The sequence below is a fragment of the Musca autumnalis genome, unplaced genomic scaffold (assembly GCF_047663935.1).
Source record: "Musca autumnalis isolate F117 unplaced genomic scaffold, ASM4766393v1 scaffold_2, whole genome shotgun sequence".
In the NCBI taxonomy this organism is placed as follows: domain Eukaryota; kingdom Metazoa; phylum Arthropoda; class Insecta; order Diptera; family Muscidae; genus Musca; species Musca autumnalis.
The window spans coordinates 196418573-196445308 of NW_027411755.1; the positions used below are offsets into that span (position 1 = coordinate 196418573).

Genomic DNA, 26736 nt, shown 5'->3' on the forward strand with positions numbered 1-26736 from the left:
CATATTGTCTTTATCATCGAGTTCGAACGGCGACAGCACTTGTTAGGAACATTTTCGTGGCCGAAATACTCAGGAAATGTAAGCTAATATTACTCTGAGAGTATTTGCCGCCACAGAAAATTTTGATTTTCTAGTCAGAGATTGAGCCGAGTGCAAGGTGGACGTATTATCATGTTTTCGGCAGCCACAAAAACGCTTGATTTTTGAAGTATTTTAAAAATTTGTAAAATGTAAAAATTCATCCGTCTCCTATTTACATCCCTAACACCATATTTCATTGATCCTGTATTCGATTAACTCGGTCCTAGCAGGGTCTTGGGCCTCAACACATACGAAGGCAGCATTTAGTTTGCGTGTGAACAGCTACACCGATTATATACGTGAGTGTTCAGTTGTTCACAGTCATATACAATTATGTCTGCTTCTGTGTTGGTGTCCATGACAGACTTAAGGGGTTATCCCAAGTTGTGCAGGCCAAAAAACTCACTTTTTCAAAAAAAAAAAAATTTAAAAAAAACTTCCAATATTTTTAATTAGTTTTTTCTTTCATCTGAAAGAACACATCCTATACTACTTTCGGAATTTTTATTGTTGAAAAATATTGCATGTGGTAAATGGCTCTCTGCGAAACCTTTTTTGTTAAAGCGTTTTGCGGTGCCAACGATATCTCGAAAACGAAAAGAACGATCTTCGTATATTTTTGTGGGCGTTTTAAGAACATAATAAACCTGTCTTACTGCACAACAGAGTTTTAAAAAATTGCTAAACGTTAAAAACTAAATTTTGATTTAAAAAAACTTTTTTTATGTCCAAAAGTCGAACAAAAAACGAAAAACGCGTTCTTCACATTGAACGGTCATATCTCGGTCAATGTTGCTCTGATCTACTTGACATTTTTTCCGGCAAACTCTAGACCACCTGCATATCAAAATAAAATAATAACATTTTTATGGATTTTTTTGAAAGTGTTAACTAGGGGTAACCCCTTAAAGCCACTCCTAAATTTTAATCCTTACTATTTACTGATACTTTAAACAAATTTTCTTACATTTTATTTTCAGAAAATAATGAATATCTCCTAAAGAAAAACATATTGAAATAAAAATCCCCAAAATGAAGATTTCCGATGAAATGAATAATCAATTTAATGATATTAAAAAAGAACCATGCTACCCTGAGGATGAAAGTCCTGGTGAATATAACATGAGTGACAACAATGATGTTGAATTTACTACATACAGCGCCCAATACTCGCAGAGTTTGAACGATACGATGGCAAATTTTGAATATCAAAATGTACAAAGGGAACAATTCCATCACCCTTTCAAAACCGAATTTCCAATGCAAACAACTGTCGAAGATGAAGAAAATCCTCCGCAAGAATTAGACGCCTTTTCAATGGCAAAATGTGTTCCGACCATATTGAATTTATACGAATCCAATGTCCTTCAGTGTGCTGTAAATGTTGAAAATAATTTTAATAATAATAATTTTGAGACACCACAGCCTTTTGTAACCACCGAAGTATTTAGCAGAACCAAAGACGCTGCGAGTAAAATTCCTTTAAAATCACAAAAATCATTGATAACAGAAATCGATAAGTCCTGTGGTACCACTGTCAAGGATATGCTTAAATATTTACGTGAGGGAGGAAAACAAGGTTTCGTTAAAGGCACCCAATCATCCCAAAAACCTGCCAGCAGTGATAAACCTGCAGCCACAAACCACCCACATTTAACACAGGATAATAATTCCCTTAATTTAACAAATTTTCTAAATTCGAATGCAAACGCATGCTCCCCAGTGACAAGTTTAAGGCCCCCACAACTTCACTTCAATATCCAGGAAAATCCCTTGCTAACCTGGTCCCAATTGTTGGCCACTAATTTAATGCCAATTTGCATAGCTCCCACCAAACCGGTGGCAGTGACAAATGGCGGCACTTGGCTACCCCTAGAATCGGCAATACTGCAACAAACTGCCAATGAACGTGACTTGAAGTCACAAATAACACCACCACAATCTCCGCAGCATAATATGTTACCGGCGGCGGCATTTTTAATGCCTTTCAACAGCCAACAAGGAGATGCCTGTGGAAATTTCCCACAACCTTCAGCAACAGCAGCAGGAACAGCAGCTAAGATATTTGCAATACCAGATTTGTTAACAACAACAACGACAGCGACGACAAATGGACATTTATCAAGCTCGCCCACCTTTGTGTCCAACACCACCACCCCTTTCTTAAAGAGGAATGAGGTAATTAACAGCATAAATTTAGCAAATATTGAACATTCCACACATTTTCGCAAAAGTGTTGAGAAAACGTCCAAAGCTCTGACACACCAAAATAATGAAACAGACACAGATGCTGCCTTTGCTGCTGTAGCTGCTCCCGTCATTGTGGAGGACAAAAAATTGTTCTCAGAGTCTGTGTGGCATACGAAATGCATAAAACAGTCTGCCACGTCTGTCGATGTTGTTGTTGCTGTTCCGAATATAAGAAAGTCATTAACCCAGAATGAAAACAACAAAGCAGCAGCAGACAATGCCAAAGCAACAAATACTATTTCCATGGAAGCCACGAAGTGTATACCGGCAGCCAAACAACAAAAGAAAGTCAATAACAAAGCACAACAGATGAAAGTAAAGGAAACTCACAAACAACGTCCTCATCAACAGCAATATTACCAGCCGGCTCACTTGGCTGGGGCACCATCTACTCCCAAGCAGCAATACCTTCACCCACAAGTGCAGGCACCCTCCCACTTTGCCACTTCTTTGTCGTCTTCCTACTACCATGAACAATCCCTGTTTGTGCAAAATATCCTGGAAAGAGATCGTCTAATACGAGAGCATCAATTAAGGCAACATTTGTTGGAGAGCAACTCCACCAATACTTCCACAAATACTGAAACTATTTTGCACACCATAAAGGAGGATAGTGGTGGCGGCAATCAAACCACCATCATCATGGACAATTATAATAATTCACGTGTTTCGTTTGGGCAACTACCAAACAGCCGGCAACAGCAGCAGCCGCATCAACATCATCGTCATCACCAGCACCACCACAATCCCCAACATTATCTCTGTAATAATCATCAGCAGGAGCTGCCCCAAGAAGTCCCCAATTTTTATGTTAGACAAAGAGGAAACCTTGCTAATTTACAAAACGGGCAAGAAGACATACTTCAATGCCTAGACACCATGGAGGAAGAAGAAAATGAAGCAAAACAAAATAAGAAACAAGCAGAAAAAAACGAAAATGGAGAAAAACAAAATCAAGACGTAAATAAGGATAATGCCCACCACAATAATAATAATAATGATGAGATGGAAGAAGACGAGGAAACTCCAAACAACAATAATGAGGAGTCTGCAGCAATTGGGGATGCTGCCACCACAGCCATTGTTAATTCAACTAATTGGTATGGTCGGCATGTCGATTGTGTTGATGACATTTCATGTCAACAGCCAACAAGAAATGGAAAGGATGAGCCAAAAGCAACTCAAAGACAAATAGAGGAAAATAACGAAGAAGAAAAAACAGTGGAAGCAGCAGCATCACAACAAGTTGATGATAAAGACAAACTATCTTTGGATGATGAACCTCAAGAAAATAATAGTGTTTTAAATCTTTTCAATGATGACCAACAAGGACACTTTTCTAAGACTACTTCAAGGAAGTCTATAAATTCGTCTACCCTGACTAGTGCTGCCGAGCTAAATATGGTGACAGCAATAGAGGCAAATAATGAAGTTATCACCAGTCACAGCAGCAACGCCAACAACAACAACATATCACAACAGACTTCAAATGTTCTTGACAGCGGCGATGACACATCGTTGGTGTTGTTGTCTGTGCGTAAAGGTAAGTGTGAGATTTAAGATTTAATGTATTACTCGAATTTTTCGAGACTACTGACAGTTATCACGCCAAATTTCCTCATGGAAACAAAATAAGTTTTTTTTTGCCTTTTTTGAAAGTAAGTAAAAAAGTATCTCAATGCTTTGCAGTCGGAGATATGTGACGTAATGAAACAAGTAAAAAAGTATCAGTCGTTCAGACTATTTTCTCAGGAAGTATGTACTTGCCCCTGATGAAACTGGTACCGTCGTATGGGGGGCAGTGAATGCAAGTTGCTAAAACAAAGAATGGAGAGCAGGTCCCAAACTGATCTTATCCAAATTTTTGTAAGGGAGGTACCCGAAGGAGTGGACCGATGGAGTCCATATTGGAACCTCATCTAAGTCTGGTAGACATTTCACGATTTGCAAAGTATGGACCAAATCGGTTAATCCCTTCAAGAGTTATCGTGCGAACAAATTTTACGAACATTTTCGAACTTTTGTGGGGAAGGTACCGGAAGGGGTGGACCGATATAACACATCTTCGAACTTAAACTAAGTTTGGCTGGCTGGAGCGCACGATAGTCACTAGATTTTGGGGGTAGATGCGGGCCCCACAGAGGAAGAAGCCTATTGATTGTAGCGATAGTCGGATAATATTTCGGCGACGGAATGGGGAAAAACTCATGTGGAGACAAATTCAAAGTGTTATTCTTTGTGAATATATCGGTTCTAGTAGGGGTTTCCAACGGCAAAGCCTGTCAATAGAAGAAGACAATATTACCTTTAAATTGGTGTAAAGTAGGTTGGCGAAGGTGGCCAAACAAGGGAGATACCACAATGCATCCAATTCTTCCATTTTTTTGCAATCACGCTACAGGTCGCAATTTTGATCGGATGGTCACGAAATTTTGGTTGCTTATGGGGGTCCCGAGAGAAAGAGGAATATTATGTTTGATGTTATTCGGATTATATTCCCTAAATTAAATGTTTACCAGTGAAAAGCTTATGCACAGGGGTAGTGGTGTAGGGTAACACATGGTCGGCCCCGTCCCGACTATAGCCATTGCTCACTTGTTTCAAATTTATTTTGTGAGTTAGTTGAAGAAATTGTAGGAAAAGTTGGTAGGAATTATTCTTCTATTTCAGTTAAATTTTACGCAAAATCACATTTGTTTTATATTTACTTTTCGAAAATCACGCTAACATTTAGGAAAAGATATGGAGAACGTTCAAATAAATTTTGGGTTCCTTTAAATGGAAAATAATCTGTATCGGGTAATGTTCATTTTAACATGCGTGTAAATCACGAAATCCTCAAATTCCTTGATGCGCATGCGGTATACGAATACAGCGAATTCTTCTCTTTTAATTTGTACACATTTGTCAGGATTTAGGATATAGCATCGTCTGCAGTTTAGTGTGCAAAAAACTGTTTAACGCTTATAATTTGCACAAACTGCATACACTTGCGCACCCGATTTGACTACCAACCATGAAAAAAATACATCGATCTAAACCAAATTCGATAAAATCAATCAAGAACCGTGGATGTAGCATCACAGACTATTTTTGGGATAAATCGGATACAGGTCCCATGTCACAAAATTTTTTAAACCGCTGTTTTCACAAAAACGCGAGTGATGTTTCGGTTTCTTCATTGAGAATGAAACGACCCACTGAAAACGCGATTAAATCCCCGATATTTTCAAAAACATTTTTCGCATATTTTTCTGTTTCTGCAGTAGCCGTTTCCGCCGTTCTAGTGGATGGATTTTCACGACAATCAAAAGGATATTGTAAATACTGCACCAAAAATAGGGTTTTTAGAAAAAAATATTTCTCAACTTATGCGTAATTATGAGTTCTTTATTCCTACTATTGACAAGTATGTTTGGACGAAATCCGTTTCAGACAATTTGGAGTTGATTTGGCCATGTCTGTCTGTCTGGCTGGCTGGAGAGCACGATAACTCTCGAACTCTGATCAATATATTCGGTCCAAAATTTGGCTTTGGTAATATTATGTCCAAACTTAGTTTAAGTTCGGTTCACTCCTCCCCCACAAAAGTTCGAAAATGTTCGGAAAATTTGTGCGCACGATAACTCTGGAAGGGAGTGACCGATTTGGTCCATACCTAACACATCTATCAGGTACAGACCAGGTTCAAATATGGACTATGTTTGTTCATTTCTTCGGGTACCTATCTCACAAAATTACGGATAAGTTCACTTGCATTCGCTGCCTCAATTACGACGGTAAAAGTTTTCTCAGGGGCAAGTCCATACTTCTTGAGAAAACAGCGAGAAAGGTGTAAAAAACCCCTAGGGCACCATATGTAGTAGCTGGAGAGCACGATAGCTCCCGAACTAACCGATTTGGACTTCATCATATTTTGTCATACTTTCAGTTCGAGGATAGGCAATACCTAACAAAACAATGAATACATTCGATCTGACCGTAGATGAAAGTTTCAATTCACGTAGGCTGAGGGTAAATCTCTGCCGGCAAAGCCGACTGATACTTTTTAACTTGTTAATACTAAATTTAAAACAGTTTAGAATAGATAAAATATCATCGTCAAGGCATTGGTTTTCATAATATTTAAGTTAAGGCTGATGTTGAATTCCTCTCCAAATTTTTCTCAACCTTTCATTCACCGGGATGAATCTGGAAACTAAATGACAAACAGTCAAGTCAATTTAACCATTTGCGTTTTTCCGTCCCTCCGTCTGTTGAAATCAAGATACACCTCGCAATTTTTAAGATAGAGCTATCTTTTTATACCCTCAGCATTTATGCTTACGAGGGTATATACACTTTCATACGGGCAAGTATATTTGGACGAAATCCTTTTGAGACAATTAGGAGTTGATTTAGCAATGTCCGTCCGTCTGCCTGTCCGCCTGACCGGTAAGCACGATAACTTTCGAACGGATTAACCGATTCGAAACAAATTTTGGGTATCGTAATATTTTGTCCAAACTTAGTTTAAGTTCGAAAATGGGCCGTATCGGTCCACTCCTTCGGGTACATGCCCCACCAAAGTTCTAACATTTTCCGTAAAATGGTGTGAACAATAATTTTCCAGATATATATCGGGCTCGAATATGGACAATATCGGTCCACTCCTTCGGGTACCTCCCACACAAAATTCTGATAAAGTGAATTTTAAGAGCTCCTTTCGGATCGTTTCGAAATTTTTTCAGTACGTTGTCCTTGCGGCTCCCTTCACGACAGTACAAAGTTTTTTTCTTGTGCAAGTACACTCTAACGGCACCAACGAACATGGCAAATCCGCAAGAAAATCCAAACCAAATTTTGGACAGAATAGCCTGATCCGATCGAGAGTTATCGTGCGCTTCATTCAGCCACTTTACGTGGTTCCATAGTGGTTTTTACAACTTTAGGGCTATTTTCTCAGGACGAATGGATTTGCGCCCTAAAAAACTTGTGCCGTCGTAATGGCGGCAGCGAATGCAATTTATTACAACAAAGATCAATGTGATTCGAGGGAAGGCCGTAAACTGATTTTTTTTTTTGAAATTATGTGCGGGAGTTGCCCGAAAGAGTTGATATATGCAGTCCGTATTCGAACCTGATATATGTCTTGTAGAAATATTACGATGTTCAAAGTACGGACCAAATCGGATATTCTCCTCCAGAGTTATCGTGCGCACAAGTTTACCGAACATTTTTTAAATTTTGTGGGGGAGGTATCGGAAGGAGTGGACCGATATAACTTATCTACGAAACTAAACTAAGTTTGGACAAAATATTACGAAGGCCAAATTTTGGACCGAATCGACAGATCCGTTCGAGAGTTATCTTGCGCTCCAACCTTACACACGGTGTCAAATGGATTTTTTGCAACTTTCAGGTTATTTTCTCAGGAACTATGGACTTGCCCCTGATGAAACCTGTACCGTCGTATGTGGGGCAGTGAATACAAGTTCCTACTACAAAAATCAAAGCGATTCGAGAGCAGGCCCTAAACTGAACTTATCCGAAATTTTGTGTGGGAGGTACCCGAAAGAGTGGACCGATTGAGTGCATATTGAAAGATTATCTAAGTCTGGTAGACATTTCACGACTTGCAAAGTATGGACCAAATCGGTTACTCCCTTCAAGAGTTATCGTACGCACAAATTTTCCGAACACTTTCGAACTTTTGTGGGAGAGGTACCGGAAGGAGTGGACCGATATAACCCATTATCGAACTTAAACTAAGTTTGGACAAAATATTACGAAAGCCAAATTTTGGACCAAATCGGCTCATCCGTTCGAGAGTTATCGTGCGCACCAGCCAGACAGACAGGCGGACGGACATTGCTAAATCGACTCCAAATTGTCTGAAACACATTTCGTCCAAACATACTTGGGGTCTAAAACCATTATTTCGATGAGGCGCATTTTGCCCGTATGAATGTGTATATACCCTCTTTAGCATAAATGCTGAGGGTATAAAAAACCTTAAACTTTACATGTTCCAAATTTTGTGTGGGAGATACCCTAAGGAGTGGTACGATGTACGTTCCATATTTGGACGTAATCCAAGTATGTACGCGAGTGTTATGTTAGGCACAACCAAGTTTAGTTAGTGCCGGCAGATTTTTTGCAGCTCCAGGGCCATTATCTCAAAAAGTATGGACTTGTCCCCGAAAAAGAATACGCCGCCAAGGAAAAGAATACAAAGTCAAAATTTCGATTTTTAACAAAAAATGTGCCGTTTATTGACCATTAGTCGGTCAAAAAAATTTTAAGGAAAATTCTCTTATTTGAAGACAACATTTTGATGTATTCAATAAACTCACAAAAATATATTTGGGTGGATAATGTGGCTAAAACTTAAAAACCCCGAAAATTGGGCGTACCGTTCCACGGGGGTTATATCAAAACGTGAACCAATACCAACAACTCTCTGTAAAAATATTTCGCAAGACCTGGCGCAGACTAAATACCAAATATCAGCAACATTGGTTGTTTAATGTGGCTAAAACCTTGAAAATACCGAAAATCGGGCGATACCGTTCTATTGGAGCTATATCAAAACGTGGACCTATGTACATAATTTGTATCAGAAATTTTTTTTGGTCAATTGGGAACCCTCAATGCAAAATTTCGGTGCATTTGGGCTGAAACATATGTAAAATCTTCAAAATTCCGAAAATCGGGAGGTACCGTTATATGGGGTCTATATCAAAACGTGCACCTATGTCCATAATTTTTATCGGAAAATTTTTTTGTAATGTGAAAACCCCGCATCTCAAAATTCTACCAATCAAATTGGATAAGCTTAGCTAAAATATTCAAAATACCGAAACATTAAGAAGTACCGTTGCATGGGGACTATCCCAAAACGTGGACCGACCTTCCCAATTTTTCGCTCTCGACATTGTCAGTGCCAACACCAACTCCTTTTATATTTGGCCACCGTTTATTTGAACTCGCGACATAGTGCAGCGTTTTTTTGAGGTTATGCGCCATTATCTCGGGAACTATGGACTTACCTCCGAAAAAAAATTACAATGACGTAACGCTTGGAATATGTCAATGATTTTGTTTATCCCCACATTACGGTACCTACAAATTTTAAAGCAAATTCATGATACATAATCAATATATTTTATATACGGCATAATTATTGTGTTTGATTTTGTTTTTTGTCAGTGGTTGAGGCTATGCCTTTTTTATAGTTTTTTTTTTATTTTTTATCAGGTATCAAATAAACAATAGAAAAAAATTTTCCACAGTGTGCATGGATGCAATTTTCACGATTAAATACTTAACCAATTTCTATTTTACGGTCGTTTTTTGTTTTCGTTTTTCTTGAATTTTTTTGTTTTGTACAATAACAGCAATTTTCAAAATCGAAAAATGACGGAGTTTCAGACAAATCCCCAAATAAAAGTACAAAACAAATGTTGAAAAATGCATTTTTTATTTTTTGATTAAATAACAAATGTTTCACGCTAGTATAAAGGAAAAATTGTTGTCAATTGACAAATTATAAAAAATTAAGAAAATATAGTAATCATTCGAGCCCCACTGCCAAATTGGACTTACATATGTAATTAATAATAGTTTAATACAAAAAAAAACTTCAAGAAAATCGAAGAGTACAATCATTGTTAAAAATTAATTTTTATTATTAAATCGCGAAAATTGCACTGTGCAAAATTGTTTCTACTTTCTATTAGATAGCTGAAAAAAATGAAAAATACAAAAAGAATTTTTTTTATATTTGATTTTTTTCTTTGCATATAGTTTTTACAGAATTCGTCTTTTTCAAGGCTCGACATCTCTGAAAGCTTTAGTTAAAAAATTAATAAACTAAAATGTTTTGCTGATGATCTGCATCACCACAGCAAAAAATAATGGAAATCAAAAAACACATTTTGAAAAAGTGTTCCATTTCACTCAGAAATCCCCATATATCATTTAAATTGTCTTTTAAATCCTAAAAATTTTAAAAACACATGTATAAAATCCAATAAAACTCCATTACAAATTAGCCACACCATATACTACCAACTGCCCACCCATCTACTCACAATCTTTAGAATATCAATGCAAAAACACCCAACATTCCATTTAAAGACATTTTAAACTTCACCCCACCTCCCCATGAAACACAAAATGTTCACAATCAAATTTACTCTCCCCCACACAATGGAAGCTGTGCAAAAACCTTACCTGAATTATGAGGTCGGAGTGGGGTTCCGCATAATAAATGTTCAAATATTAATTTTACAAAAGTGAGAACAAAATATGTAGATGGATGTGGGGGTGGGGGTGTACCAGGAAATATGAAAGAATACCCTTATTTCGTTGGCAATTCAATTTTAAAGGAATTTCAAAAGCACTTTCAGGCAGCACCAAAGGCAAAAACTGGGTGCTGTCCCCTGAGTCGAAGAAAAGGCCACATGAAGAAAACACTTGCCACAATAATAATCCGAGAAAAATGGAACACCTTAACGGGGGGTAGGCCACAAAAACAATTTGAGAGCACAAAAAACTGAGTCTAAAGCTTAAAGAAAACGAATTATGCTAACCTTTGACCAGAAACACACAATAATGCTTTGGCAAACAACTCCGGCCAAATACACCCTCATCAAAAACAATTTGAAAGCAAATTATGTTTTTTCATGTTTTTGCACAGAACTGTGAAATATTTCAATAAAAGTTAAAAATTAACCCCCCGCCAAAAACCGAGGAGAGGAATGAAAAGTCGACATGCCGACTGGTGTCATCACCGGCTGTGCATTAAAGCACAACAATTTTTATAGGATTTGCAAAAAGCAACCGTGTCCTTTTTCAAAGAATATTTTCCCCCTCCAATACACACACTCACAGGACGAAAGGACTCATCACCGTGGCAAATGTTAAAAAAAAATTTATTGTGGGTGTATTAACACAATTGTTTTATGGCATATAAAAGTATGTTAAATAAATCCAATAAAACAACGTTTTAAAATAAAAAAATGTTTTACTCAATATCAGGGATATTTCCACACACACCAAAGAGAGAAAGAGTGAGTGAGAAAGAGATGGCATAACAAAGGCAAATCAAGATTTATGTACTTCGTCCTTGTTGGTTGTTGTAGTAAATCCTGGTACAGGCATTATAAGGCGAAAAACTTCAAATCGCATTTAAATGTCTCTATTGTTGGAAATTGCGCGTTTTTTAAACCGTTTTATTTTTTTCGAATTTAGGGGTTGATGCTGTGATAACTGCTACAGGGGTTGTTTTTTATTTCCGATTGTGAATATTATAAAAAAAGAATGTTGTGATTTGAATACGATGGAGTTTTTTATCGTGGAAGGGGTAAATTTAAATGTTTATTATGCAATTTCAAAAGAGTTTGCGAAGGGTATTTGAATATTCAAATCATTTATGATTGGCTGTTTATGTTAGGGAAAAAAGATGAATAGTAAAAGGGGTAGAATGGTTTTTTTTTTTGGGAAATGGCGTCATCATCAGAAATATACAAATATGTGATTTAATTGGTTCTTCAAAGTTACCTGAATAAATTATAAAAAAAAAAACTTGACAACAACAACAACAAACAAAATGTTGTAAACAGAATCACATTCCAATTATTCCATTTGTAATTAAAAATATGTCATTTGTAATTCGAATTATTTCATTTGTAATTTTATTATTCCAATTGTAATTCGAATTATTTCATTTGAAATTCAAATTATTTCATTTTAAATTCGAATTATTACATTTGTAATTAAAAATATTCCATTTCGAATTCGAATTATTCCATTTGTTATCCGAATAATTTCATTTGTAATTCGAATTATTCCATTTGTAATTCGAATTATTTTATTTGAAATTACACACGAAATCATTCGAATTACAAATGGAATAATTCAAATATAAAATAAAATAATTCGATTTACAAATGGAATAATTCGAAATACAAATGGAATAATTCAACTTTTAAATGAAATAATTCGAATTGCAAATGGAATATTTTAAATTACAAATGAAATTCTCGAATTACAAATGAAATGTTACGAATTACAAATAGAATTAAAAAATTCGGATTACATCTGAAAAAGTTGTAGTATGGGAAGTATGTCCCAATCTGCATTAGGATATTTTACGTGCAACTATTCCAAATTTGTTGCTGAGAAAGGGTGTTGAGTGGTTAAGGGCTCCCATTAGCATCACCTTTCTCAACAACAAATTGAGGTTTACAGCAAGGAAAATTACCTAATGGATTACCAGAAGACTTGGTAAAGAATAGTATAAGTCCTACCAAGGTATATTAAATACGCCTTGAATCCTACTAAAATATTTTTCCCCAATAAAATGACTTTTACGAGATTTGGAGAAAATTTCTAAATTGGTTTGGGATTTTCATAAATTTTATGATTTTTTAAATGTTTAGTTAATGTCTCGCATTTTTCGCAAATAAAAGTTTTCGAAGGAGGATTGCCTTCGCCAGTAAATTATTAAAATCAATATTTGGTCCACAGAGAAAATACAGCTACGTATACAGTTGTAAATTGCGGCAAAAACCTATAAAATATGTTGTTGGCTCCTTTATTTTTTGGCTATACAAACATGTGGATCAAGGTAAGGAAATTTTATGTGGTTGGTAATTGTGGCAGAAACGACCGAAAAACTTAAAATCGGTATGCTCTTTTGAAGATGTTTATATAGGGACTATAAACGCTATATAAACATCTTCAAAACATGGGAAAGTGGTAGAGCTACCTTTATATGGAGGGCTATACTAAAAGATATGTATACCTAAATCAACGATTTTTGGAAAGCAGATTTGAACTCGAAGTGCTAAATTACATCTGATTCCTTTTGAGAATCTGCTTAAAACGCTCGAAATATGAGATATCGGTAGATACTCTTATATGGGGGTTATGTCAAACCATGGACCTAAGTCAAGAATTTTTCGCAAGGAGATTTTTTATTCGTAGTGAAATCCAGCCGCCCCTCTGTTTATGGTAGACCGATATGGTCCACCTTCGAACTTAAAGTAAGTTTCAAAGAAATATTTGGTTGTTCAAAATTTGGGCCAAGTCGGTTACTCCGTTCGACAGCAGTAAAACGGATTTGATTTTAACAATGTGGACTCTAAAACTACTATTTAAATGAAGTACATTTTCAATGGTATCAATAACGCTGATGCTTTAAAAATCGTTTACACCTAAATATTAATTATTTGCAAAAATTCGTGTATCTTAGTATTTTCCTTATTATGCTTCGCAACACAATTCTTATACATGAAAAAGGTCGGCAATGTGCAAAATGGAAATAAAAACTAATTACTATATTCAACACATTGCCTAGTGGGTGGTCTATTGGTGGGTGGGTGGATGGATGCTTACCATTATTGTAACGTAAATTGCATACGAAAAGCAAATCAAAGCAAACTAAAGCAAAGGATATTGAACAAGAATGTGATAGTAATAGGAACAATGAAAACTAAAACTATTGCACGGAACTTGTGTCCACCTAAAGTTCACTCAACCTTTGAAGAATATTTTGTATCGAGAAATATACAATGGATTCTTCTTATACTACTTCAATTTACTTTTTTCTTCCAAAATGTACAATATCCTGCAAACTATATGTAGATTCTAAAATTGCTGGTATACTTCTATGTTGCAAATTTGTTGCCTTATCCTTTTCTGCACCACCATTGTTTATGATTATGAGTATTCAAAAGTTTCTGTTTGTCGCAACAAAATCTGAACACATGCACACCGTGTATTGAGAGTGACCAAGTGCAACGACCATTTTTACACTGGACAAAATCAATACAACTTTTGTTTACACTCACATATTGCAATGACCCCGGAAGGGGGAAGAATTAAGGACATTTCAAAAGAAATAAAGATTTGAAATTGTGCCAAAGCATTATTGTACGTGAGCAAACAGGCAGGATTCCATACCCTTTAGGGTTATAAATGAAATACATGTTGTGTTCGATATACGAGTATAGAGAATCAAAATACTTATGTATGTACATATATGTAGCTATTATATGGGTGGGATATGCTGACAAAGTGCATTGATATAACAAGTGAGCCAAGGCTATAGTCGGGTCGGGGCCGACTATGTGATACCCTACACCACTACCCCTGTTCATAAGCTTTTGACTAATAGAATTCAAAATATTAAAATTGGGATAGCTTAGCGCCTTTGCTCTGAATGCCTTCATTAACACATGTCAATTTTTTTGAAACGCATTTAAGTGCATCGACAGTACAACCCAAATAAAAAATGGAAAAGTGTGATGTATGTCAACCATCAATAGGCTTCTTTCTTTGTTAGACCCCCATCAACCCCCAAAATTTCGTGAGGATCCGATCAAAATTTCGTAGTGTGATTGCACAAAAATGGAAAAAGGGATGCATTACCGACTATTGCGATATCTCTGTTGTTTGACCACCTATGACAACCTACTTCACATCCTTGTAAAGGTGATATTTTCTAATTTCCTTGCCAGGTTTTGCTTTCGATATACCTCTTACAGAAGGGAGATATTAACTTTGAAATAAAACGTTGTTCTTTTTTCCAAATATTTTTTTGTCACATTCCGACCCCTGAATAATATCCGACCATTATCAAAAACCAAAAGGCTTTTTCCTCTGTGAGATCCCCAATAACACCAAAAATTTCGTGACGATCCAATTAAAATTGCGACCAGTAGCGTGATTTCCAAAAAAGTGGAAAAATGGGATGTATTACCGACTATTGCGATATCTCCGTTATTTGGATACCTACGCCATCCTGCTTTACATCATTGTAATGATGGGATTTTTTACTTTCATTATCAGACATTGCTTTTGGAAGGTCCCGAACCAAAGCTGTGATATTCGTCATTATTATTAACATCGCAAAAATGAAAAGTTGGGTTCTTGAAAACCTACGACAACCTACGTAACATCGTTGCAAAGGTGATATTTTCTACTTTCATTAGCAGGTTTTGCTTTTGATATACCCCTTTTAGAAGAGGAGATATTCGCTTTGAAATAAAACGTTGACTTTTTCTCCAAATAAATTTTTGGCCCTGAGTATTATCCGACCATCACCAAAATCTATAGGCTTCTTTCTCTGTTGGATCCCAATTAGCCCCCAACTTCGTGGCGATCCGATCAAAATTGCGACCTGTAGCGTGATTACAAAAAAAAATTAAAAAATGGGATGTATTGCCGACTATTATGATATCTCCGTTATGTGGCAACGTACTTTGTATCATTGTAAAGATGGGATTTTCTACTTTCATAGCCAGACTTTGTTTTTGGAAGATCCCCAACCGAATCTGCGATATTCGTCATTATTATTAAAATCGCAAAAATAAAAAGTTGGGTTCTATTAGCGGCTATTGCTATATATTCGTTGTTTGATCACCTACGAGAACCTACTTTACATCACTAGAAAGGCGATATTTTCTACTTTCATTGCCAGGTTCTGCTTTTGGTATACCCCGTATAGAAGGTGAGATATTCGCTTTGAAAAAAAACGTTGTCTTTTTATCCGCATAAGTTTTTTGCCCATTCCGACTCCTAAATATTATCCGACCATCACCAAAATCAATAGGCTTCTTCCCCTCCGGGACCCCCATCAACATCCAAAATTTCGTGACGATCGTCAACATGGCCCAAAAATCGGTTTGGTTACCGTTTAATGCTATTTTTCGCTGATATTTTTGTCAGTGAGACTGACAACATAAAATTACAGCCCACAGCAATAAGTCTAACCCAATATCACTTAAATATCGATGATACCTTTCCTATGGTTATCGAGTAATGAAGCATGGTAAAGCTGGGTACACATTGTCGTTTTAAATGACAGCTTAGCTCAAATATCGCTTGCTTGACAGTGTGATCGTCCTTGTTTGCCGGTACACGTATATTTTGGTTGTTGGGCAGTCGGAAATCGATAAAAATTGTCATTCAAAACTGGCTGACCGCTTAAAGGGGGCATTAGCAGGAAGTTAAGAAAGCTGGGCTCATAATTTTGGTTTATAAACAAAATAGATATAATTAATTTTTTTATCCCGAAAACATTTCAAGGAAGATTTTCATCCATTAACAAAACTAAACGAATATTTTCATCTGATGTAATTTGAATGTGGGACAACAACTATTAAAATACCTGTATTCCAGATATGTGCCAATCCGTCTGGAAATTGCTAAAAAAACATTAAAAAAGCTCATAAAATCGAGTTTGGAACATTGTTTTCCTCGAAGTCTTTCGTGAAATTTTGGTCAAAATATAGTTATTGCCTTTTATTTCATGGAAATCTAGCTTACGTGAAAAATCGTCATTTTGGACCATAAAATCGTCAAATCGTCATTTTTCAATTTCGGGCCAAAAAATCGTCAAAATGACGATAAATCGTCAAATTCGACAACACTGACCCAGAGTCGGGGAAACGGACACATTCGTAAGTTTTACATATATAGCGCATTCAAAAAATATGGCACAGGGGATAACGGCTCCTCCGAAATTCAACAAAATATGTTGCCTATTTTCACCAGGGGTCTTCCCTGTACATTCTCTGACATTTTGAGGAAAATCGGTCCCTAAATAAGTACCTAGGGTCGGAGATTCGACCAAATTTATTTTCTAACCGATACCTTCGTATGTGTTTTTAAACTATCGTGGATATTATTTAATTCAGCTTTGAGAGGTCATAACGCCCAAAGTAAAATGGGGTCTTATGGCCGCGGTCTGAATGGTTTTAACGTCCAAAATTATTCTTGGGCGTTATGACAGGTCGAGGACGATAGTTAAACAGTTCATTATGCCTGTCGGATCCAATAGGTTCATAAAAAATCGCTTAAAAATTCGGTTTCAATATCTGAATAACCAGTTCCCAAAATGTGGATATTCGGAACAGTCTTCAAAAAAAAAACAATATTTTAACGTGTTCATCAAAACGAGCTCCAATTATGGTCAATATTTCTAATGACCCCAATAACTTAAAAGGAAAATATTGAAAGAACTATATAGAGTTGTTTGAGCAAGGTTCGGCTAAAAGTGGATAAAAGACCTCAAAAGCAATATGATATCGATTTCACGCATTCAGGAACCGCAATATTCATGGTAGTAAACTGATGGAAGTGTTATATATTCATTTGCAGAACACTGCTACTATAGTAAAGCTTAATTTTGTGGAGCACGTTTGAAGAGTATTTCGCTATTCAACTTAAAGATATTTCCGCAAAATATTCCAAGATAATAGGAGAAAACCATCGAAAATGTTGTTTTATGATTAATCTCTTGAATATCCTTGAAATATCGATCCGTAAATGGGTCCATAATGGCACAGATGTGTATGAAATATATTATTTTTACCGTAACTGATAACAATCATAAATATAAATAAAACATTTTTAATTGTTGAGGTCTAAAAATCAATAGAACAATTTTGTCAAAATACTTATGCCACGTAAAATTTATTGATAGTTTTAAGTACTCTAGTAAAGGATTAGCCAGAATATTTTTTCATATTTTTGTAAAAGACTAATCTGGTAAAAAACCAAACACATCACTATTTCAAACTTGTCAAAATAAATATGCCAGGCACTGTACATAGAAATGTATGCTCACTTGCTCTCAGTAAGCATACACTGCCTGTCGCTGGAGCAAACATTTATGTTCAATGTGACCTAACCTTTTCTTAATAGATCGCAAGGTTCCGATTAGAATTGACCTTTTTATAAACTAACAGTTTCCCCGGGCGATAGAGACACTGGAACTGCTTTTTTCATATTGTCATAGGAAACTGTTTCTAGGACCGATTCAAGCATTCTGCATAATAGATTTATATTCAAATTCCCCAGAAGAAATATAACGTCATCTTCATACCAGGCTGGTTCAAATTCCTCATTGGTTAAAGTCCTTCGACGACTTAGTAACCCATAAAAAATGTGATAAGATCGCGTTCCTTGCCCAGCATTATCCTCTATAGTCGTAAAGCCCGCAGTTTGTCCACCTATTACTTTACTTATCTAATAACTGAGGATCCTGTCAACCTTATAATTATTACACATCGGATTTTTATATATTTTTTATTTTTTATCTGATTGGACTCAAATTTTGGATCTAGACGTTTTAAGGGTAAATTTTTCGATATTTGGGGTCACTTTAAAAACATGCAAAATATATGCAGAAAATAGGTAAAAATATGCCAAAAATATGCAAAATATGTAGAATATGCAATACTCTTTGGCCGTACGTAATTATTACTGAATTCGAGATAATAAAGCCAATATCCCGAAAAACGAGACTAGTGGGCATATTCTGTAACTTTTTAACGACAGTCGATATTGTTATTTTTCGAGAAACTTATTTTAACAACATAATTAACAACCTTGGTATTCTGTAAACAAATTTTAACAACTTTTGTTAAATCGATAAACATTTTCAATATTGGATTTGGTTTGTGTGTATGTTTTATTTAGGAATACATTCAAAGTTGAAAGCTTCACGGTGTGCCTTAACCAAATTTAAATGGAAGGTGCTTACACCTGGGAAGTTTTTGCAAGTTCTGAAACTACAATGTTCATAGATGAGAAATATCAAGAAACAAAAAAACGACGGAGGGATTTTCAAATAAATCGCGATATAAGTTCACATTTTTAGGGGTTCTTGAGGTGTTCACGATTTTGCTTGGAAACCGCGAATCCTATGTAAATGGGCCTAAAAAAATGTTGTAGCTGTGAAAATTCTCCCCAAGATTGGCCTTTATGATATTTTCGTAGGATTTACTGTTTTTAAGATATAGAAGTTCAAATTGAGACAATCGCCTCCTTATAAAACAATATCATGCTCAGTGCGCCTTAACTAACTTTTGATAAAAACCGCCTACACATGGAAAGATTTCGCGGATTCTGAAACAGCAATGCTCATAGATAAGAAAAATAAAAAAAAAAACAGAAAAAATCGCAGGAGGGATTTTTTAATAAATCGCGATCAAAATTCACAATTTTGCTTGGAAACCGCAAGTCGCATCGAAATGAGTCTAAAGACAAGTAAAGGCTTTGCCGACAGAGATATACCCTCAACCTATGTGAATTGAAACGCCTTTTTCCCAAAAAACGTATATTTTTAAGGGAGTTTCAAAATTTTGGGCGTATGAACCGACCAAAATATGGATTGGGATAGAAGCTCAAAAGTGTTGCGTGGAAGGTATCTAAAGGAATGGACCGACATAGTCCATTTTGGAACCTGTCGCTTCAGTTGGTCACCATATAATTCAGAGGTTTTGGACCATAATATCAGGAAGCATGGACTTGCCCACGAAAAACATTTTACGATTTTTTCGGACAAGCAATACCTTCGAATTTCATCTAATATTCGAAGAAATATTACTATATGCAAAGTGTGGACCAACTCAGTATTTGGTTCGAGAGTTGTCGTGCTTTCCAGTCACTACATATAGAGGGTTTTTACACCTTTAGGGCTGTTTTCTCAAGAAGTATGGACTTGCCTCTGAACAAACTTTTACCATCGTAATTGAGGCAGCGAATGAAAGTTGCTTTAACAAAAATCAAAGTAATTCCAGAGAAGGTCTTAAAGTAAATCGCGATTTATTTTCTATGAGCATTGTAGTTTCAGAATCTGCAAAAACTTCCCAGGTGTAAGCGCCTTCCATTTAAAATTAGTTAAGGCGCACCGTGGCTTTTGAAAGTTTATCGACAATTTGTCTATATTTTTACATAATAGCACAATCGTTACTGCAAAAAAATTTTTGTGTCGATAAAGTTGTCGACTGTCAGATTGTTAAAAAGTTACAGAATAGACCTATAGGTACGTCTTAGGAGAATGGAGTATATTGTAAAACAAAAAAACATGTTCTTCATTTTTTATCAAATTTTAAATTGAAAACAAATATCGTTTACATTTTATTCTTATTTAAATTTATTCAAGTGTCTGACATCACGTGGTTTTGGAGCTATCTGGGTACAGCTGACTAGTTGGAGAACGCATTCTGAACATCAATTACCAGGAGGGTAAAGGATAGTAAACAACTTCGAGGACCCAGTGGCACGTCTTAACATATTCCAGTTAAAATCTAACCAAACTAAACACTTTAGGGGGGTGTCATACACATAAAAAAAATCCGAAATCGATTTTTTCCTTTCAGTTCAAACCAGCGAATGCAAAAAATTAAGATAAAAAATATTGAATTTTACATAAAATATTTGACAATGTAAGAAATTTCATATTATTTCATAGTTTAATAAAAAATATGGAATTACAATATACATATAACCATATTTTTATACCCCACACCACACTGTGGTAAGGGGTCTCATTAACATAATAATCTGCTAAAAAATCGACGTTAAACGGCCAACAATCTTAATTTATAACACTTTGAAGATTTTTGATGAGTTTTCCAACTTTAATTGACAATTTTACGACTTTTATGACGATTTTCGGCCAAAAACTGTTTGTATATTTTTTTTGCATATTCTGTATATTTTTTGCATATTTTTGCATATGCAACAAAAATGCAAAATATGACCCTGCTATTGAATTCAGTTTTCTTTGTAACGAATTTTGGTCCACTCAGAATCTTCGTATCTTTATTATTAAAAATATGCAAATATGCAAAATCCGATGTCTAATAATTATTTAAGGTTTAAATAAAGGGGTTCGAAGCTCACGTTATTGAAAGCATCTCCAATGTTAATACAGATAGCCAGTGTAAATATCTTCTTATCAAATGTGCTTCCTATGCGGGGTACTAACTCATATCAAAGTTAATTGGAGTTCGAATAAATGGCACTCTTCGTGATTTCCGTTGTCTACGCATTTTGTCGTGTTTTCCACCAACAAAAATTCCATGCAATCTTTAGAAAATTGTAATGTATTTTTAACGTCATCTTTTTGAGAAAAACTCTGCACAACAAAACATCTTTTTCACAACAAATGATAGGCTACGACACCCTTTCAGTGGCAGCCAATGAAAAAACCTAATAATAATTATAATTACTCAAAAAAATACGTTACAAAAATTCCACAACTCTTTTTTACTTTTTTGCTTTGTTAAATGCTCCAAAGATTTGTTTCAAATGGAAAAAGTCACACCTGGTGGTTGTCGAAAGTCATTGACAACAAACCAACCAAACTAAACCAGTCCCAATACAATAAGCACAGGACAGGAGTAGGAAAAATCGATATTGGCGCCAAAAACTCAAAGATTTCTATCAAAAAAAGAAATTCCTTAACTTACAAACAGCAGCAGCCATAGCTAAGCAATACAGCCGCCATTTATCTGTGAAAAAAATTCAAGTAGACAATGGTAGTTCAACAATCAGCCAGCCAACCAACCAAAGAAACCACGAAACCCTTGCTTCCAAGTCCCCCCCTTCGTTTTTTTTTTTGTGAGCATTCTCATTCGTCTACTTCTTTGGTAAATAGATTTAAAATTATAGGTTTTCTAACCCAAAACAGAAAAAAATCAAATAAAAGCAACAACAAAATTCATTAAATTGGGAAACAGGCTACAAAAAAATAAGGAAGGATCATTTTAACCCAAAACATCCTGTTTAACGGAAATGAAAAATCAGGCCTTGTTGTTTTTTTTTTTCTTTTTTGGTTCATGGCTGTACCCCAGAAGCCTTTAACTTCCCATTTTCACAACTTTGATTGTCATTCCTTTTTTTAAGGATTTTAAGGGAAAAATTGATTATTTATTGCTGATTCGTTGTTGTTGTTGTACCCGCCGAAGAGCCTTACCTAATAAATGATGACATTTTTTTAAGACACAAAGAAAACCCCAAAAAATCGTTGATTTTTTTGCAAAGAAAAATTTTCCTTTTTTAGTGAAAATTTACCCAAAACGGGAGATGCAATCAAAGAAACACAAAAAACAATAAGAAATCATTGTCATTCTTAAGAGGATCGCAAAGACCTAAAGAGAGATTACAAACGATCTTCCACAACTCAGGACAATAGAAGATCCTTGGAAATGAGGGTAGTTTTCTGGGACAACAATGAACGGTGATGAGGATGATGATAAAAGGACGAGCCACAGCCACAACACCCCACATCAACCATCAACCCATAAGGAAAAACAACCCCCTTTTTATAGGCACAACAACAAATGAAGCTATTAAAAATATTCAATTTTTTACCCAAAATAATTTCAATTTTTTTCTCATTTTCCTGAGTATTACGACAACAACAACAACAATGATGTTATTTTACCCCCAAAACATTGTGTAAAAAATACACAACAAAAATCATTGCAATTTTTTTCTTTTCTTTAGATTTTTTGACATTTTATTCGATTTTTACCTAAAAAACCGCTACGCTTAATGAATCTTAAGACGAAGCAAAAACAAAATCAAAAAGAAATCTAAAGACAAAGACCCATAATTGTGTAATTTTTTTCCTTAAAAAATTTCTTTTTTTTGTTGGGCTTTGTTTGCGCTACAGCTACCGTGTTTACGTTTTTCCAAAACAATAGCCGATTGGGTACCGTTGGAAGGTAGTAATAATTTTTTATTGACATGTTCGCTAATACGTAACTGTCAATAGTGTGACGAAGACAGAAAGATTGCCGTTTATTTAACACAATTTTTGCAGGATTTAAAGGATATTTTTTTAAGAGAAAAAAAGATTTGATTTTTTTGTTCGTTACAAAAGAAAAGAAATGCAACGGATTTTTTGCAAAATTTTCACACAGCTAATCAATGGGTTGTTGTTGCTTTCCCCTTTCATGGATTATTGCAACGGTTTTTGGGTTAAATTCGTGTTTTATTTTCAGTTAAGAAAAAGGATTGAAGATTTTAGAATGGGTTATAAAGCCAAAAACTATAGATTTTCTAAAAAAAATGAAATGTTAGCAGATGTTGTAAAATATTTTTGAAATATTGAGATAAAAAAAAAAATCTCATAAAATTAGAAGAAAAAAATTCAACATGTTTTAACACCTGGGTCCATATCTAAATTGTCTTTGAGTTCTGAATGTATTTGGACATTCGAAATGTTATTCAATATTTCAATAGTTGAGTCTCAACGTTTTATATCGTTTTAATCAAATGTTTGGTGGGTGACTTAGGTGGTTGGAAGATATCAAAATCCAGGCCCTACTTAGGTGGTGTGGTGACAATTGCTGCGCGTTCATCCATAAGATAAAAACGTTGGTTTGTACCTTAGACTAGTAACTAACCCCTCAAAGCATAAACTATAAAAAATTGTCGTCTTTAGAGGCACGCCAATATTTTGACACAATTTTTAATTTCCTTAACATATTGGAAAATTATAACCACCTGGTACTAGTGAATTTCAATGCGATTCTCTAACTCATTTTTGGAGTTACCGACAAAAATCGGTAAATAAAAACGCAAAATTAAGAACTAAAATTTCAAATAAAAGTTAACAGCACTCTTGCTATTGGTAGAACTTTACGACTACATTTTATTGGTCGCTAACGTACCGAAAAATATCGTTAATTACCGAAATTATAAGAATTTTGATTTTACCAATTTTTTTTCGGTAATTCAAAACATGAGCTACAGAATCGCACTACAGAGGGCTATAGAATTGGCATAGCAGATCGAAAGCTCGACGTTTTTCATGGTGAATGAGGGCGCAACACCTAAAGTAGCAAAGGTTATCGGGGATATCGTCACTGTTGCAGATACTGGTTATATTTCTGCTTGTTGGATAACCAAAGTAAATTTCACATTTTGACATTTAGATTCGCTCCTAGGAAATTCGTAAATCCCAGAAAGTTGTTTATTGCCATCCTAGATATATTTTCTTTGAAGTTTGAATGGTTTGACATCAATGAATCAAAATCGACCAAAACCGATAAAAATCATTTTTATACCCTTAGCGCTTATGCTACACTTTTATACGGGCAAAATGTGCCTCATCGAAATAATGGTTTTAGATCGCAAGTATGTTTGGACGAAATCCGTTTCGGACAATTCGGAGTCGATTTGGCCTAAAATTTGGTCTTCGATATATTTTGTCCAAACTTAGTTTAAGTTCGAAGATGGGCCATATCGGTCCACTCCTTCAGGTACCTCCACCACAAAAGTTCGAACATGTTCGGAAAAATTATGCAAACGATAATTCTTAAATATAGTGTCCGTTTTGGACCATACACATCGTGAAATTTCTACCAGACATAGAAATGTCCACACAACCGGGTACCTCCCACACAAAATTTTAAAAAAAGTTCAGTTTAGGGCCTGCTCTCGAATCGCTTTGGTTTTTAGTGTAACAACTTGTATTTGCTGCCCCCCATACGACGGTACAAGTTTCATCAGGGCAAGTCCATACTTCCTGAGCAAATAGGCTGAAAGGTGCAAAAAACCCCATTGACACCGTGGTTGGAGCGCAAGATAACTCTTGAACGGATCTGTCGATTCGGTCCAAAACTTGGCCTCCTTAATATTTTGTCCAAACTTAGTTTAAGTTCGAAGATAAGCCATGTCGGTCTACTCCTTCAGGTACCTTCCCCACATAAGTTCAAAATTTCTCGGAAAAATTGTACTCACGATAAGTCTTGCAGGGAGTGACCGATTCGATCCATACTTTACATATCCTAATATATCTACCAGACATAGATCAGGACCATTTTTGTTAACTTCTTCGGGTATCTCCCACACCAAATTTCGGAAAAGTTCACTTTAATATCTGCTCTCGAATCACTTTGATTTTTGTTAAGGCAACTTGCATTCGCTGTCTCCATTACGACGGTGAACGTTTTTTCAGGGGCAAGTCGATACTTCTTGAGAAAACAGCCCGAAAGGTGTAAAAACCTGCTATGGCACCTTATGTAGTGGCTGGAGAGTACTATAACTCTCGAACTGATCAACCGATTTGGTCCAAAGTTTGGCCTTCGAGATATTTTCTCGAAATTTCCGCCAAATATTTAAAAAATGTCACTAAAATGCTATGCACAATGTCTCTTGAACGGGCAACCAATTTGGTCCAAACTTTGGATCTCCTAATATTTTGTCCAAATTGTGTTTTACTTTTAAAATGGCCCATATCGGTTCTCGCCTTAGAGTACTTCGCCCACAAAAGCTCAACATTTGTGTGTCTAAGTGCAGTTTAGGGTCTGCTCGACGAGCCTTTGGAAACGTATACCGATGATGTTCGTTGTGGTCCTGTTTGCAGCGATATTATGTTTACCGTGGATAAGTCCATGCTTCCTTGCATACTAATTCAAAAGTGATACGATAACCCACTGAAATGACTAGTGGGCGCGATGTCTATCGAAAAAGATATGACTCCCAATATAAGATCCGCTTCCATAACAGACTATGTCGGTCCATTCCTTTAAGTACCTCTTCCGCAACACTTTTAATCCTAATCGGCAAGTTCAAGTGTCCAAAAAGGGCTACAAAATTCTGATGAAAGTTTGAATTTACATAGGCTGATGGTATATCTCTGTCGGCAAAGCCGATATGGTACTTTTTAGTTGCTCTTCTTTTTGCTATTTTGACTTTTAACAAATAAGAAAGTATCAGTCAGCTGTGTTGACGGAGATATACTCTCAGCCTCTAGTCAAAAACAGAAGCACACACAATATCACGAGTTCGCTTCAAAACCTGTGGAATCTGTATGTACCAAATCATTGACATATACCAACAATTTTGGTAAGGAAACATCTGATTTATAGAGAACTCAAAATATTAGATTACCTAGCCCTATAGCCATTTTAGTACGTGCCGGGAAGTATGGACTTTCTCCGGAAAAAAGTTGTACTGTAAAATTGTATAGGCTGACATAGGGGATGAAAGATACCAAGCAACGGTCTGACCGGCTTGAACGTGATAAAGTCCAGGATTTATCTTTGTCCCACTTTCATCTCAAGTAGACACTGACGTCCCTGTAGTGTCACCTGCGGAGTTGCCTTTAACACCCGATAAAGGTAGTGAGCTAATATGTGCCGCGCATTCACTTATAAGAACTTGGGTTGGGCGTTGGGCTAGTAACGCATACCTCCAAAAAGCAACATATTATGAAAAAGTTGACGATCTCCGCAAACGTTTTAAGGACTATTATCTGCGAATCTGCAACTTGATTGTTCGAACTCTTTATAGAGAAGGTGCAGTTTAGGCCGATATTACTGCCATACAGGAAATACGATGGATTGGGAAAGACGTCATAACAATACCCAAAGGTGACGCAGTGCATTATAGCTGCCATGACATAAAAACATTAATTTGGCTGCGAATTGGTTGTTAGTCGGAGGTCAAAATATCTGGTCTGAAGCTTCACCCCAGTGAATGAAAAACTTGCTACAACTCGCATAAAAGCTAAATTTGTCAACATCAATTTTATCTGCGCTCATGCTCCCACTGAAGATACAAAAACATTACATTAAAATTATTCTATGCGATTTTAATGCCAAA

At 35.8% G+C, this 26736-nt stretch overlaps 1 protein-coding gene across 6 annotated transcripts in view; it reads left to right on the forward strand.

The window, feature by feature from the left end:
• The window catches only part of LOC141395061 (uncharacterized), a 209900-nt gene that overhangs the window by 144935 nt on the left and 38229 nt on the right, over positions 1-26736 (forward strand). For all 6 annotated transcript variants that reach the window (XM_073970462.1, XM_073970459.1, XM_073970458.1 and 3 more), the window contains one exon: positions 1062-3874. In XM_073970462.1, the coding sequence (XP_073826563.1) occupies positions 1114-3874 (2761 nt within the window). In that variant the 5' untranslated portion in view covers positions 1062-1113. The remainder of the gene's footprint in view (positions 1-1061; positions 3875-26736) is intronic.